General features: G+C 42.2%; 1 protein-coding gene across 3 annotated transcripts in view; it reads right to left on the bottom strand.

Moving 5' to 3' along the window:
- The window catches only part of LOC143356443 (pseudouridylate synthase RPUSD2), a 262,149-nt gene that overhangs the window by 82,903 nt on the left and 164,461 nt on the right, over positions 1-14,785 (bottom strand). For all 3 annotated transcript variants that reach the window (XM_076792145.1, XM_076792147.1, XM_076792148.1), the window contains one exon: positions 6,784-6,888. In XM_076792145.1, the coding sequence (XP_076648260.1) occupies positions 6,784-6,888 (105 nt within the window). The remainder of the gene's footprint in view (positions 1-6,783; positions 6,889-14,785) is intronic.

The following is a 14,785-nucleotide window of genomic DNA, read 5'->3' as shown; positions in this document are numbered from 1 at the left end:
GTTAATCATCGCAGTAATTAAAGCAACGAAACGACAGCCGGATGCTCGATTTTCGCCTATTCTCTCTGCCTCTCAGTTTCTCTCTCTCTCTCTCTCTCTCTCTCTCTCTCTCTCTCTCTCTCTCTCTCACTCGCTCTTATTTCGCTCATCTCCCGCAGAACCGACTGGCGCATTACATTAATGGATCCTAATATTCCGGTAACGGTGCCTCGTTCGCGTCGCGCGTTTTAATTAAGACAATGATCAGCCGAAACATCGAACCATGGAAATCCGATTAAACCGGACGCGTAACACGAATTCGCGACGTGCAAACAATTCCTGTCAAATCGATCGATCTCGCTCCACGGAGCAACGGAAACGACGGCCGCCCAAGGTATTTCAGTGAATCGGGCATATCTTGATCAGACCGGACCAGACATAATTAATGTCCCTCGTTAGCCCTGACAGAAAACCGCGTTAGACCGCGAGGCATGGCTCACCGGACGCTCAGGGTCTCAGAAAATGTCGACGAAGTTCCTGCGTCGTTGAAATGTTTGCTGGTTCGTTTTATTCCGATAGTACCAGCCGTTCAGTGGAATGAGGACACTTTGGTCAGACCGAGACGGAAACAGCTGTAATCATTTTGTTTGCGAGCGTACGAGAAAATATGTTGGCAGTGTACTTTGTTGACTGTTGTTCGATTTTGTATAAACGTCTGTGAAAATGTTAACCAAGAAATTGACATTAGCCGTTGTTATCGAAACTTAGGAAAATACTGCTTTCTCGATCTAGATCTGTGAGAATTTTCATACCAAAATTAAAATTATTCTGAATGGGAAAGGAGTATTTGGATATATCTGGGCCAGAGATAGAGTTTGTTACGAAAGCAGAAATTAAACAATTAGATTCAGAACGGCAAAGTGGAACGATCTTAGTCGAGTGCTTGATAAAAACGTTTCTCAATGACGCTTTGTTAACGTTACACAATTAAAGAAAGTATTGGAAACAGTTTCAGTGGAATGGGAACGTACGGACCAGACCGCGTAAGAAATATTGACACCAGCCAGCTATTATATTAATACCAGGTTGGTATTCGAGCTTGTTAGGCCTGGAAACTTTGTCCTTTCATGGTTGAAAGGAAGTTTCGAAGAAAGGACCCTCGAGGACACGAGCCTAAATGCCAGGACGCCGGAGTAACGGCTCTGGGGCCACGAAGCAACCTTTGAAACGTGCGAATCCCTTTTCACAGAAGGAAGAAAGTGAGCATTAAAAATAATTCTTGCGGCGAGAAGAATAGCTCATGCTATTTCGATTAATTGATCCACCATCCCTCGAACCTTTCAGAATTTATTTGAAAAATAACCATTAGTGAGCCGACATCATAGTATGCAACAACCTAATAATTATTACGGTATTCCTACTCCATTTTTCCCACCCCTAAAATTTATTTGATTATAGAACATTGAAGCCTGTCCACGTCCGAGCGGAGCAGCCTCCTAAAGACCAAATTTATTAGGACGTTCCCACCCCATTCCCGAAACTACCCCCACAGAACTCCAAATCCCCAATCAAACTTATCTCCCCTAACTACCTTAAATTGAACACGCATCGCCAGCAATCCAAAAACTGGAATCCAGCTCCCGAGAGGGATGAGCGGCCCCTAAAAATATCAGAGTACCCCCTCCCTTTTCCATTAGGAGCCTACGTAGCGAAAAACGAGTTGGAGTTTTCATTCGTCGTCGAACAGAAGAAAAATCTCATCGCGTTGCCCAAACGGGGACGAAGGGGGTGAGAAGAAGGCCACGGTTGATGGCAGAAAGGAGACATTGACTCCTCGAAGCGGGAACGGTGGCTCGAGGGGGTTGCCGGGGGTTGTTGAGGGTTGTCGAGGGGGATGAAGGGAAGGCCCAGGGCCGGTCGATACAGCCGAAAGTCCAGAACGGGGCGAGCGTGGCGCGAAAATTCCTGCGGATGGAAACATAAGTCAGTTGGCAGGGCTCGTAACCCACCCCTTCGCCCCGAGGGCTGCTTCTATACTTTTTACGCTCCCCCTTTTTTCTCCGCCGTTTACTCTCCGTGTCTCGGCCGAGGAACACTTTATTTCGCACGATCGAACATCCCCCAACCTCCCTTTCGTCGTCTTAACCCTTCCACCGACGGGAAATATTAATGAAGTTGCTGACTTCAACCCTTCCGTCAAGAACTGTCCTGCTTTTTCCCGATTTCGAAGGATGTCTGCTGTGCACGCGGATTACGATCGTGCCTCTCCTAGGGGCTGATTTTTTGGTATGCTTTCTTTATGTAAATGGTTTCTGGTTTGAGCACGTACATTTTGGGGGTAACAAAAGTGAATGGGGACACTATAATAAATTTGGCACTGTGTATTCTGTCGCAAAATAAAATTCAGAAATTATCTTCAGGGGGTGAGAATACCTACTTAAATTAAATTAATTCAGCTAACCATGATAAAATAAAGACAATATTTATTATTTCGAATGACGTCCCAGGGCCGTAGCCAGCGGAGGAGCCTAGCTGTCGTTGACGACGGCTACTTGACCCGCGGCAAATTCGATTTAACGTATTCGAGCGACCGTAAATCAACGTCGTTCATCCAATTTAGCAGAACGTTAGCTTCGCGATCGCGCTAATGACGTTTAAACGGTAATTAAATTTACATTAACGAAAGAGGTGGCGGTCGTGGGGGCAGTTAATATCGACTGACAGGCTCTCGTCTCGATGCGCGATAAATTTCCTCTCCTCCTCGCAGAAATTAAATTTATTTATATAGACATATTGCATATTATATTTATCAAATATTCGTTCGAACACGAATTCACTCGGAAATCGTTATAACGGGTGACAAACGGGACTGGACGATGCCTCTCAAAGCATTTTATCAACACCGATTCCCGTCGGCGTTTCGCAAAAATTATCAATCTCCATATTTATTTACTCGCGGCGGAGAGCCGGTCCGCCAATATTGTTTAAATTAAACGAAACCAATCGCAACGTTTGACCAAACATTTCTACCCTCGCGATAATTGATCGCGAATTGGATAAAATTGAAACGGGGATGCTCGCGGAGGTTCGACCAAATTGAATTTTCGCGGGAATGCACGGCCGCCATTTTGGCGCTGGAAATTGAAAACGATTAAACAACGAATCTTTTAATAGAGTCTTTGGTAATGTTTGCAGGCCGGGCTCGTTAAAACAACGACATCGCTTTCGAACGAGGGGTGAAAATGCAGTCTTTGTTCGCAATTAAGGAACCGGAAGGGCGTCGTTACGAGCAGAAGGCAATGGCGGCAAATTCGAAACAAAAGAAGCCGCTGTTTCTTTTGATCGCGGTGTTCCGTCGGTGTACAAGTAATCGTAGAAGGGGAACAAAGCGAATGGGACAATTTATCGTCTGTTGTTTGTTTCTTTTTTCTCAAGTGTCAGGCCAAGTTCCCGGCTGCACCCATATCGCCGTAACTTCACAGACCCACCCGAAATTAATTGCTCAAAGCAGCGCTTAAAGTCTTAACCTCCGGGACTGTTCCGCCGCTTTGTTAATCCGCCATTAATCTCCGAGAACGCGAAGCGGGAATTCGAAACAAATTCGAACCTAATACCCTTGTCAACCTGATTACGAACCGCCGCCGTTGCAAATTGAATTGTCGCGAAAGCAAATTTGTTGTTGATCGAATTCAATCGGTAGATTATTCCAAACAATTTTCTGGAAAAACTTAAACATTTTCGAATCAAATCAGATTGTGTATGTCTTGTTGAGACGTTCAGTGGACTAAGTAATGAAATAAAAGTTTCTGCAAATTTTTAACCCTTTGCGCTCGAGTGGTGACTCTGAAGCACCACTAGAAATTGTTGTGGCATTATTTCGAAGAAATTACAAAAAATATTACAAAATATTTGTTACATTACAAAATTTGTATTAAATATTATATGTAGAAATCGGATCAGTTTCGTATGAATAAAATGAAAATATTGTAAGACGGAAGACCAATTTAGTTTCAGATTGAAAATAGCGCCGAGTGCAAAGGGTTAATTACGTGGACTTGACTTTGTAGAATTAACAATGAAATAAAACAGCAAAATTTTGTCAGATTTTGCGTTTCACAATTTTTGAAGCGGTTTCATTGATCGAAGTGATAGAGAAGTTGGGAGAATCGTTGTACTCGTTTGAAAAACGGTGTGGTACAGCTTTCGCTTTCCCTAAAAGCCAGTTTTTGTTCTCGAGATTATCTGATTTCGTCCTCCTTCAACGGAGAAAGTATTTTTCTCGCGGCGACGCTCGGCGTCGTTCAGCAACAGGCGGCAACAAACTGCGCCCAGAGTTTCTCCGCAGAGCGACGAGGGTTTTCAACGCCGTGCGTCCTTCCATCCCCTAAAACCTCTCTGTTTCTCCACTCCTCCCTTTAATCGTGAACCGAGTAACACCTCTCTGTTCGAATTTTTCTTAGGCAAGAAACATCGATTTATTTTCTAACATCGTTACAAATCATGTAGTCAGCAACAATAAATTGCACGCGATTCTATCCGCATTCCCAAATGATTATCACGTTCTATTTTATCGTAGCAATTTCTGTAGTCGGATTTAAAAAATATTCATTCAGCCCAGAGACGAAAAATGCATCAAATGCATCAAAGATCCCCTCAAGGATTCTTCCCGTGAAAAATCAATGTATCGTAGTGCGCGTTGATCGCTGTTAAATGTTATGTAAAAAACATATTCTCCTGTGCAGTAATTTTTCACAATAAAAATCGCCAGCTGGAGGACAAGAATAACTTCGATTTGATTTCCAGACTCGTTAAATTCATCTTTAAAATTTTCGGAGAGGGATTACTTAAGAATTTTTGTTTTTAAAATGCAGTGTACGGATCTCTGAGTAAAATGAGAATAGTTAAAGAATAGTGTAAAAACCGTCGTTAACGGTGACTTGGGGAAACGAGGTAGCGGGCGTCGAATTTTGCCGAAGGTGCGAGAGATGCCGGCTGCCGTTTATTTCGTTAATGACGACTGGCCGGTCTGGATTAATGAGAACGTGGCCCCGTGACGGCGCCGAGACGCTCACCGACGTCGAATATCGACGAGAACGACCGAGATACGCGACAAGTGGATGAAATACGCGCACCGTTTCGGACCTGTTCCACCGATTTCGACGGCTAAGGAGCTGGCATCGGCTGGCTCCGTGCTTTCGAAATAGATTCTCGAGGGCCTCATCGAGATCCCTGCTTTTTTTCTCCTCTCGGTTCAACTTACAAGGTATTTTTAAAAAATATTGCCACCCCGAATCGCTCGAATGCCATTAAAAGGGACAAACGGCCACAGGACTTCGTAACTTCCTGTAGTTTTTGTGTTGGAGAATTTAGAGCAGTCAGAGGAGCATGAAAGAAATTAACCCTTTGCACTCGGCGCTATTTTCATTCTGAAACTAAATTTTCCTTCCGTCTTAGAATATTTTCATTTTATTCGTACGAAACTGATCCGATTTCCACATATAATATTTAAATGTTTAGTAATGTATTAAATACAAATTTTGTAATGTAACAAATATTTTGTGATATTTTTTGCAATTTCTTTGAAATAATGCCGCAACAGTTTCTAGTGGTGCTTCAGAGTCACCACTCGAGTGCAAAGGGTTAATATTTGTCGACGGAAATAATGTTAAATTGTCAATTTTAATTTTGGTTCGCGCATTTCGGAAGATCGTCGTCTATTAAAAACTTGTTTTTGACACAGTCACGAAGATTTCAAGATGATTGCCAGCGAACTAAAAAATTGAGAGCGACTCATCAAAACTACAAAAAGATTAAAAATTTCTTGAACAGTGAACGTAGCACGATGTGATTATTAAAATTCAAGTGAGAATGTTCGACAAAGTATTCTTTGCAGACGTTGACCGGAACGATTGTTGTCGAACACCGTAGGGAAATTGGATGATTAAAATCAAAGTGAAAATTTTGTTCGGAAATTTTCCCAGAAGAGCCGACTATTAAACGAGTACTTACAGAAACTCCGGACACCACCACAGGCACTAGTATTCACCGACACAGACATTTACCAGCAGGAGAGGGAACGGAATATCTTCAGCGAGAAGTTTTCCCGATCTGCTCCAGGTCACCGTCACTCGAATACTAAACTGGATCCTCCATTGATTTCCATCTGTCCCCACTATATCGCTTATTTATTCGCCTAATTGTCTCCCCACCCCGCCCAAGGGCAAAGCGATCATTTAATGCAGTGGTGATCGAAACTTCTGACAGTAATAGTTTGTCAATAATTTTCCACGGGGAGGATGAAAATTTCCATTAAACGCCTGCCGTTCCTCTAACCCTCCGGAAAATAAAATTTGATCTCGATTTAAAAGAAACTGATAGTCTTTAAATTCAGTGAATTCTGTTTCAAGTGTTTCTCGACGAGTTTGATAATACGCGCGTAAACAAGTGTGATAATTATACCGCGGATCTCTATGCAAAATAAAATTGTTCTGCGTCATTTGCGAGGTACTGAAACCAAATGTTTCTTTGTACAGAAATTTTAATAAGCTGACTCATTTTTGTCATAAATGCATAAAACCCAGTGATATAATAATTGTGAAAACTGTGAAAATTTTGAAAATCGGGACTCTGAAAATCCATGATTACTTTCAAGCTTGTTAAAATTAATTGGAGAAAAAAATAAATGACTATGATGCTCCTGTGTCTCGCAATTAATGCAATTTTATTTTGCACAAGAGTCCGCTGTTTAGTGATAATAGTTTATGAAAGGAAGTTAGTGCTACGCTGTTTCTGCGAAGAACTCACCTTCTTCAAGTCCTTGCTGGCGTCCGCTTCTTCGGCTTTCCGCTTCTCCGAGATCTTCGGCGCCGGGACGGCGATCGTCGCCTCTCGGAGTGGTTTCAGATCGACCTGAAATAGAACGTGCATTGTTAATCACTCGCTAAAACTGCACGGCCGACGTTAAAATAGCAGTAATCGTTACAAAACGGTCTGAACATTAAAAGGTATTACCAGACCACCGTTTTATCTCCACGAGGATTACTGTAAAATAGGGGATGCTTTAAACTCCGCACTGCCGGGACTTTATCGAAACAAGTGTGTAAAATACTGCACCGTAATTTCATTAAGCGACCATCTGATTCCATTCTTTAAGGATTCTTTCTAAGCAGAAAGGGCTCGCAACCCTGTAACGCGGCCATTTCGAAAGACAAAGGATCACTCTAATCAAAGTTTCTCACCGAAACGAGTCGCTAATTAATTTAAAAGTTATCGGAAAAGTGGCTGCAGTCTCTAAACTGGATGAAGATAGTATCTAACTAATTTATTTTCTCAACGAACCCTCCAAAGTAATACAACTTTAGAATCCCTCCCAGAATTTCACAGAAAAGCGAAAAGAAAGGTGTTCGACTCCAAATTTTGTATTGAAATCGGTATAGAATTTACTTGTAAACTACCAGGGAAGCATCCGCATTCTCCATATTTAATTTTAATAACAGCTGCGTAATTTATTTTCTCAAGGATTCCTCTGAAGTAGCACAGGTTTAATATTCTTCCCAAAATTTCAGAAAACTGCGAAAGGAGAGTTGTCGAACTTAAAACCTTGTATTAAAATCAATACAAAATTTAGTTTAAAATTGCCAGGAAACCGTCTACATTTTCTATACATAATTTTGATAGTAGTTACCCAATTTATTTCGTCAAGGGTTTCTCCGCAACAAACATGGTTCAAAATGATCCGCCGCAACTTCGCAGGAGGCCAAAAAAGAGAGGTATTACGCTAACAATTTCTGGATGACGGTAACTTTCTGGTGCTGGCGCATGATCATGCGAATAGTCGGAGCACATTAGACGAGCCTCAGTCAAGTCGTCGACAAGACATCGTCGCGCATTGTCGTTAATGCGGCCGCGGCCAAAGGGGTTCCGTGCGCATCGATTCATGATAATCGGTTTAACTCGTCCCTGCTTTACGGGCGCAGCCCCGCACATGCTAATTTCTCGTTAGCAGCACGGCCAAATAGAGACGGAGGGAGCGAGAGAGGAACGTGGACAGCACACTGAGGGCACCGATTTACTGGATGGTAATTCGGGCCGTGGCGTAATGGTGCGAATCGGCGAAAGGCTGGTTAATCGATGTCGCGCGACCCGCGTTAATATAATTAGATCCATCGATCCTCGCGTCCTTGTCCGATCCTGTTACGCAAACATTGTTCGACAACGTTTACCATTCATCCATTTCTTCGGTCCTTCTGTCAAAATATTTTTGTTCGCTTGTAAAACACTGTAAGAAGATTTCGCTCCCTAAAATTCGGGAAAAACGTCGTAATGATGATTGTATTTAAAAGACACATACATAGAAGAATACGGAGCACAGAATATACTTGAAAATTAGTTAGGAAGTATCTGCAGTCAATAGGCTTAAACATGACAGTGGTTAATTCATTTATTTCGTGAAAGATTACTGCAAAGTAGAACAGGTTTAAAATTGCTCGTCCCTGCGACTTGACAGAAGAACGAAATTGACTGAAAATCTTGCACCAAAATCAGTTAAAAGTTGACTTGGAAATCAGCAGGGAAGTGCCTGCAGTCCTCGAACTTAAAAATGACGATGCTTAATTCGTTTATTCCCTGAACGATACTTCCGAAGTAGAACAAGTGTAAAATTGCTCATCCCTGTAATTTCAGAAAAGAAGGAAAAGAGATTGACTGGAAATCTTGCAGCGAAATCGATTAAAAATTGTTTTAAAAATACCGATACGTTATGGAGAATATTCCAGCGCACAGAAAAAATTGTAATGAATGGAATGGCACTCTCGTGCACAAGAAACGTCCGAGAAAATCCGGTAAGCCAAGAAACCGGTAAAATCGTAACCGAAGTAGGGACGTGGAAAGTTTGGAAAACCGTCGGAACAGAAAATTCCAATCTCCGAATTCATTCTATAGCTAATTACGTTATCGGCCGATGTTCTAATTACATTGATCAAAGCGGGATAAAGGGGCGAGAGGGGAGAAGTTCCGGCCGAAAGTGTAATGGCCCGGGCCCGATCGAGTACGAATTTACGGGCGCGGACTGGTTTTCAAAAGTTCCACGGGCCGCGAATGCCCGGTAATTAGGTGTCGAAGTTTTAATGGTGCGTTAAGGCTTCCTTTGGACAAGAACGGCCCGGGAAAAGATTAATGGATCGAAGATTTAACAGGCCGCGCCGCGCCGCAGCCAAGATTAAGCGCTAGGAAATTCACTCGGTCATTAAACCGAGGAAAACTGCGGGCTCCAGTCAAATATCTAGCCGAAGCCACGTCTTCCATCACTGAAATCGAACCTACACCTATGGCAAAAATACCGCAACATGAATTTTCCCTTGGAACCCCTTCGAAACTAGTCTGATAATTTATAACACACGCTTTAAATAAGAATAACTTTTTCATAAATGGGCCAAACGACTTTAATCTTTCTAGGTGGATTAGTTTACTAGATGATGATGTCTAATGAAAGTTTTCTGTTGGACAGTTGGTAGAATTCCGTTGCACCGTTGCACCGTTGCATCGTGTCGTTCGTGGTCAGTGTATCGTTTACGACGCAGCCCGTTCGTGTTTGCACGCAATCAGCATGATTCCCGGCCACGCAGATTACAGGATTTTACCATGTCATTACCGCGCATCGATGACTCCGTTACTCGGCTTTCCCTTTGCCCGATTAAAACGACGCAATTGTGGCTCGCGTAGCTCCTGTTGTCCGGTCGCCCGTGTCCTTCCTTCCTTTACGCGTGCCATGTCGCAGGGGAAACGGACGGTTTGCTGTCAGACCAGGCTCGGAGCTAACGGGACTGTGTCAAGGTCTGTTTTCGTCAATTCTAATGATTTCTCACTGACTGACGGCGATCATGCTCTGTTCCTCTCACACCGAATGACCTCGTGAAATTTGTATCATTCGACGGGAAACGATAGAGTGGGAATGAATTTTTAAAAATGTCCTTCGTGGAATGTGAAAGGTTTGGAGAATTTTGTGGTTCAGTAAATTGTTTGATCAAAGACAGAAAGAAGGAAAAATTGGTTTAATGAAATTGTTAACGGACTGCATATGTTCGTGCAAGATCGTGACTTATTAAATTGCTTGATCTAAATCGGAACGCGAGAAGAATTGCTCTAGGGCAATCATAGCTTCATGGATTGTTTCATCGAAATTGGAACGAGAGAAAAGTTCCTTCTGGAATTAAAATTGACAGGAAGAAAACCCTAATGAATTTTTAATTGGGAACAATCATTTGTCGGTTACGGCAGCAGCGAAAGACGCGAACAGATTAACTAACTGTTCAAGAAAGTGTGGAGAATTACGTGGAAGTTACGTTGGCGAAATGTGTGTGACGTACGGAGGACACCGTGCACGGTGAAAGTTTTATTTAAGAGAATAATCGTTACATAATTATCAGGATTGCGCAAGGCTCGGTTCGCATGAATCGATTCCTCGAGACCATCTGCTCGTAAACGTGACGTAACGTGCATAATACATGAACGCGAAATTACTTGTTTTTTTCGAAATCGTGATCAACTCGCGCCATTAATAATAACGGTAAACTATGCTTTAATAATGTTTTGTCCATTATCTACAACATTTTCATAATCTCCGGATCGATTTAAGCTGGTCAATCAAGTTTCTGTAATTGCAGACAATTAATGAGCGTGATAAAGATTATGGTGGACAGCTGTTAATATAACATAAATAAGAGATTAATACTTTGTTCTTCAATTAACGTGATCGTTGGCTTCTTGACTGGATAATCGATTTAGGCTTTTTCCTCGTGACTATAAAAGGATTGCTAAACGTAATAGCTACACGGTCAAAACAATTACTTCGAATAAGACATTAAGATATCACAGCTAATGCAACGGGTCAATTAGCGCGAAAATGCTTCGCGAAAAATCGCGGTAATGGGACAAATCAATTTTCCAATCGCATGATCGATTTGTTAATTAATTTCGACTTCCCTATGGTTACTGCCGATTTATCGTCAAGGCAACACCGACGCCACACCGTCGACCATAATCGCCGGCAATTATGCTATCGCGGTTCGGACGAGTTACGATTAACACTAAGTTTGCGGGACGCGTCAAAATGTCGCGTTTTAATACTTGTAATTTCCGATCATTGAGATTGCAAACATTCACGAGGAATTATTTAAAATTTCTTTGGGCCTATATTATTTAAAAACTTCACCAAATAAATTGCTTTAATTTAATTTTGGCGACCGAGATCAATTCTTGGCGAGGATATTCACCTTAATTTCGTTTCCAGCGAATCAGTCAACAAGATCAGGGTGATCCAGCATCACAATGGGATCATAGAAGTTCACGCATAAAGACGAAACGATCCACAAAGGCCGTAGCCGAGCAGAAGATTATTTTCTCTGTCAGCGATCCAGCGGAGCAACAACGATCGCGGGAAACAACATTTCAATTCTTCCGCTCCGCGCTCCATTCTGTTCGAATGCGCAAACATCCGCGGTCTAATTATAATTTTTCAATTTCACTGGGGTCGCTTTCGCTTGAATGCGCTCGTTAACAAAGATAAATGTACGGGGGCCTCTCGTCGCGGGTCTTTGATCGACGCCGGCGATATTTCTGCAAAAGAAACCGCGCGTTACGCGAAACCCAGACCTAACCCAACGGGATTATAGTGCTGCATGCAGGTTAATCACGTTGGTTTTATTACCCTGACCGCGATTTTTCCCCTTCTCCTTCAGAGAAAAACAAATACAAATTTAATAATGTGACAAATAGTGCAGTTTTATACTTATATCTATCAAATAGTGCAGTTTTATACTTCCCTTCTCCGAGTTCGAGGCTCACGTGTGAGTCGGAATCGTTTAAGGCGCCTCGATCTATAATTTTCATCGAGCCTGAAGATTAGATAAGCGATCGAGAACCGAAATTTAAGTTTTTCTATGGATTTATGGCAGGCCTCGCTGAAGTTTTCACCTCGGATTGCCAGAAAGAGGGATAGTTAACACGAGAAAGTCGGAATCGCCGAGCCGACCCGACAAGAACGATCAATATCAAGAATTCGAGTCTTCGAAGAACAAGAAACTGAACGTCTATAGCGTTTGCGGCAACATCTGGAGGAATCGTATCAGGTTTCCATCGTGTAAAAATTAATTACCGATATTATTGTGCGTTCTCTGATCGAATTCTGCACTGCGATCTCGTTTCTGTTCTTTGCTACTCGATCGCTATAGAGGCACAAGAACAGGACGAGGGAGCAAGGAAATATTTGACGAAATTCGGAGACTAGTGTCCCCTCGGCGTTAATTGATTCTACGGACTAATTGGTCCGATTAGAGCAGAAAAAATTTGGTCACAGCGATCGAGTGGATCCATCTCGCCACGGTTTATTTATATGCAGGGAGGGAGAGCCCGAACGATATAACACAGAGATTATCGGGACCACTTTATTATTGTTTACGGCGCCGTTATCAATATTTATTCGGCGACCGTTATAATTAACCATCAGCCAAGTACATACTTGTTACACAACCGGTCGACCGCGGCGAGTCTGACCCCGATCGAAAGAGAACTGGGTGAAACATACGACTCGAACCGATTCGATTCGATTCGCAATCGAACACGGGAATCGACTCGCGATAAACGATCAATCTGCCATCGTGAAAAAACGTCGGACAATTTTTCCAGCTCGAAATTTACGCTTTACCGTCTATGCGGTGTCCCATAAATCAAGGATCACGCACGGTGTCGCGTAATTGCGGAAACGATCTTTCACTCTGTTTCCCATGCGATTCTGATCGAATGCGATTTATAAAAAATCTTTCTAGACGTTGATTAATAAACCGATCCTTCTAGAGATTTCTATACAAAAATTGAAGTCGATCAGTGCAATTTTCAGTAGTAGTAAATCGATCGAGTGACCCGCTGCGAACAGAAGAATCTTTGCTATTTTCTTCGGAACTCCGTTCAGGTGCAATTTGCTCAAAAAAGAAATGTTTACACGTCCGCTGACAAAGTGATTGTTTCAGATATCTCTGGGAAAAAATGTCAAGTCGATTGGTGCAGTTTTAAGGAAGTCACTGAAGAGCAGTGGATCGACCAAGTCGCTGCAGAGGAAAATTTAATTTCTTAAAGAATTCTTTATTTTCATTACGTAAGCTGGAAAAAAGCGCAATCAGTGGCTTCTAAATTCTCTCGTAACACGTTGGCTGCCATGTCACCCATATGTGGGTGACAGAATTATATGCCCAGGTTTTAAAATTAATTTTTACGTTAATATATTCGTCGTACCAAATTTGTTTAGGATCTGTAAAATGCAAGAAAGTTAGAGGACTGCTCAATATCATACATTTAATCATTTTCAATTTTTATTTCATTAAATAACTTACTTTGATTTTATGGAATCTTTGAGGTTTCTCGTTTGGCAGTCAAAGTGTTAAAGTCGCGTTTGAATGTTTTTTTTTTTAGTCGTATTTGTCTCTATTTCTTTCTTTAAACTCTTTACACGATAAGATGCCACCTTATCTTGTCTTTTCTGGCTTTTCGCCCTCGCACCCGCTATATTATGTTCTTCTCTTATATCTATATTTATGTTTATATTTTAAACTTATATTCTAACTTATATTTCTATCTAATATCTTTTACAAAAATAAAGAAAAAGAAATTCTTACTCCTAAGATTCCGTTCTATTATTAATCTTATATTCTATCTTATTGCTCGCGTCGCATACTTCACAACCTATATTATTCCTAAGAAAAAAGAAAAACAGAATTCTTAAACCTAAAAATTCTATATTAGTTTATATCTTATTCCCTATTCCCTATTCCTCGCGTTTGAATGTCTATAGGGTGCCCCGTAAGTAGTAAATTTACGCAAAAGTTTAAGAATATGAATATATTATAGTTTTAGTCGATTAAAATCATTGAAGGACCCACGAAATTTCTATTTGGCTCCTAGTTTGTTGCAAAGGAGGAGAAGAATTTTCGAAATTTTCTAGATTGCAAAACCAGCCGCGGGACAACTGTTAGCGCACCTAATACCTTGACAAGAGACCAGAATAATCGGCGAGTCACCCAGTATAGAGAAGGACGACTGCACCCACGGCAAAGTCGTCGGCCAGGATAAAAAAGGGGATGGCGATAGAGAGGGAAAGGGAGGAAGATAGAGAAAGGGGGAAAGGTGGAAAGCTAGGGAGAAGGAGAGAGACGGATAGTGGCGCCGGTATCCAAGCAACAGATATCATTACGCGGCGAGGCTCGCGAGCAGGGAAACGCAGAGCGGGCAGGTGCACGCGAATAAAGGATTCGCGTTCCTTCGTTCGTTCGTTTCTTGGTTCGTTCGGCATTGTCAGAGGTTCTGGCGGCAGGATAACGCAGGTCTGGCGTTAGCAAAGACCGAGGGGGGCACCGCAATGCAGGCAAGGGCGTTGTCAGGGGCGACCCTAGCGACCGTAAGACCTGATTCAAGCCGAACCGAACATTTCGGCCCGCGAAATAATAGCCGACCGGCCGCACCAGCATATTGATTCTCGATTTCGGCTGCGACTCGGCTACCTTGCCCACCTGCACGACCCATCCGCATCATCATCAGCCATCGCAGTCGACGCCTGTTCAGCCTGATCCGTCATTTTATCGTCATTCATTTAGACAGACGCCCACCACTTTCTTTCTCTCTGATTTCGATCGTCCCGTGCTTCGTTCGCTTCTGGGCAATTCTTTTGGCGATTGTTGATTGTTTCAGGATTTGTTGAATAAGTTTAAAAATTTGTTGTATACAATTTGTACATAAAAGAGTAATTGAGCCGTTTATTTTG

This window comes from Halictus rubicundus, chromosome 8, assembly GCF_050948215.1.
Source record: "Halictus rubicundus isolate RS-2024b chromosome 8, iyHalRubi1_principal, whole genome shotgun sequence".
NCBI lineage: Eukaryota > Metazoa > Arthropoda > Insecta > Hymenoptera > Halictidae > Halictus > Halictus rubicundus.
This window is presented reverse-complemented; position numbering and strand designations above follow the sequence as displayed.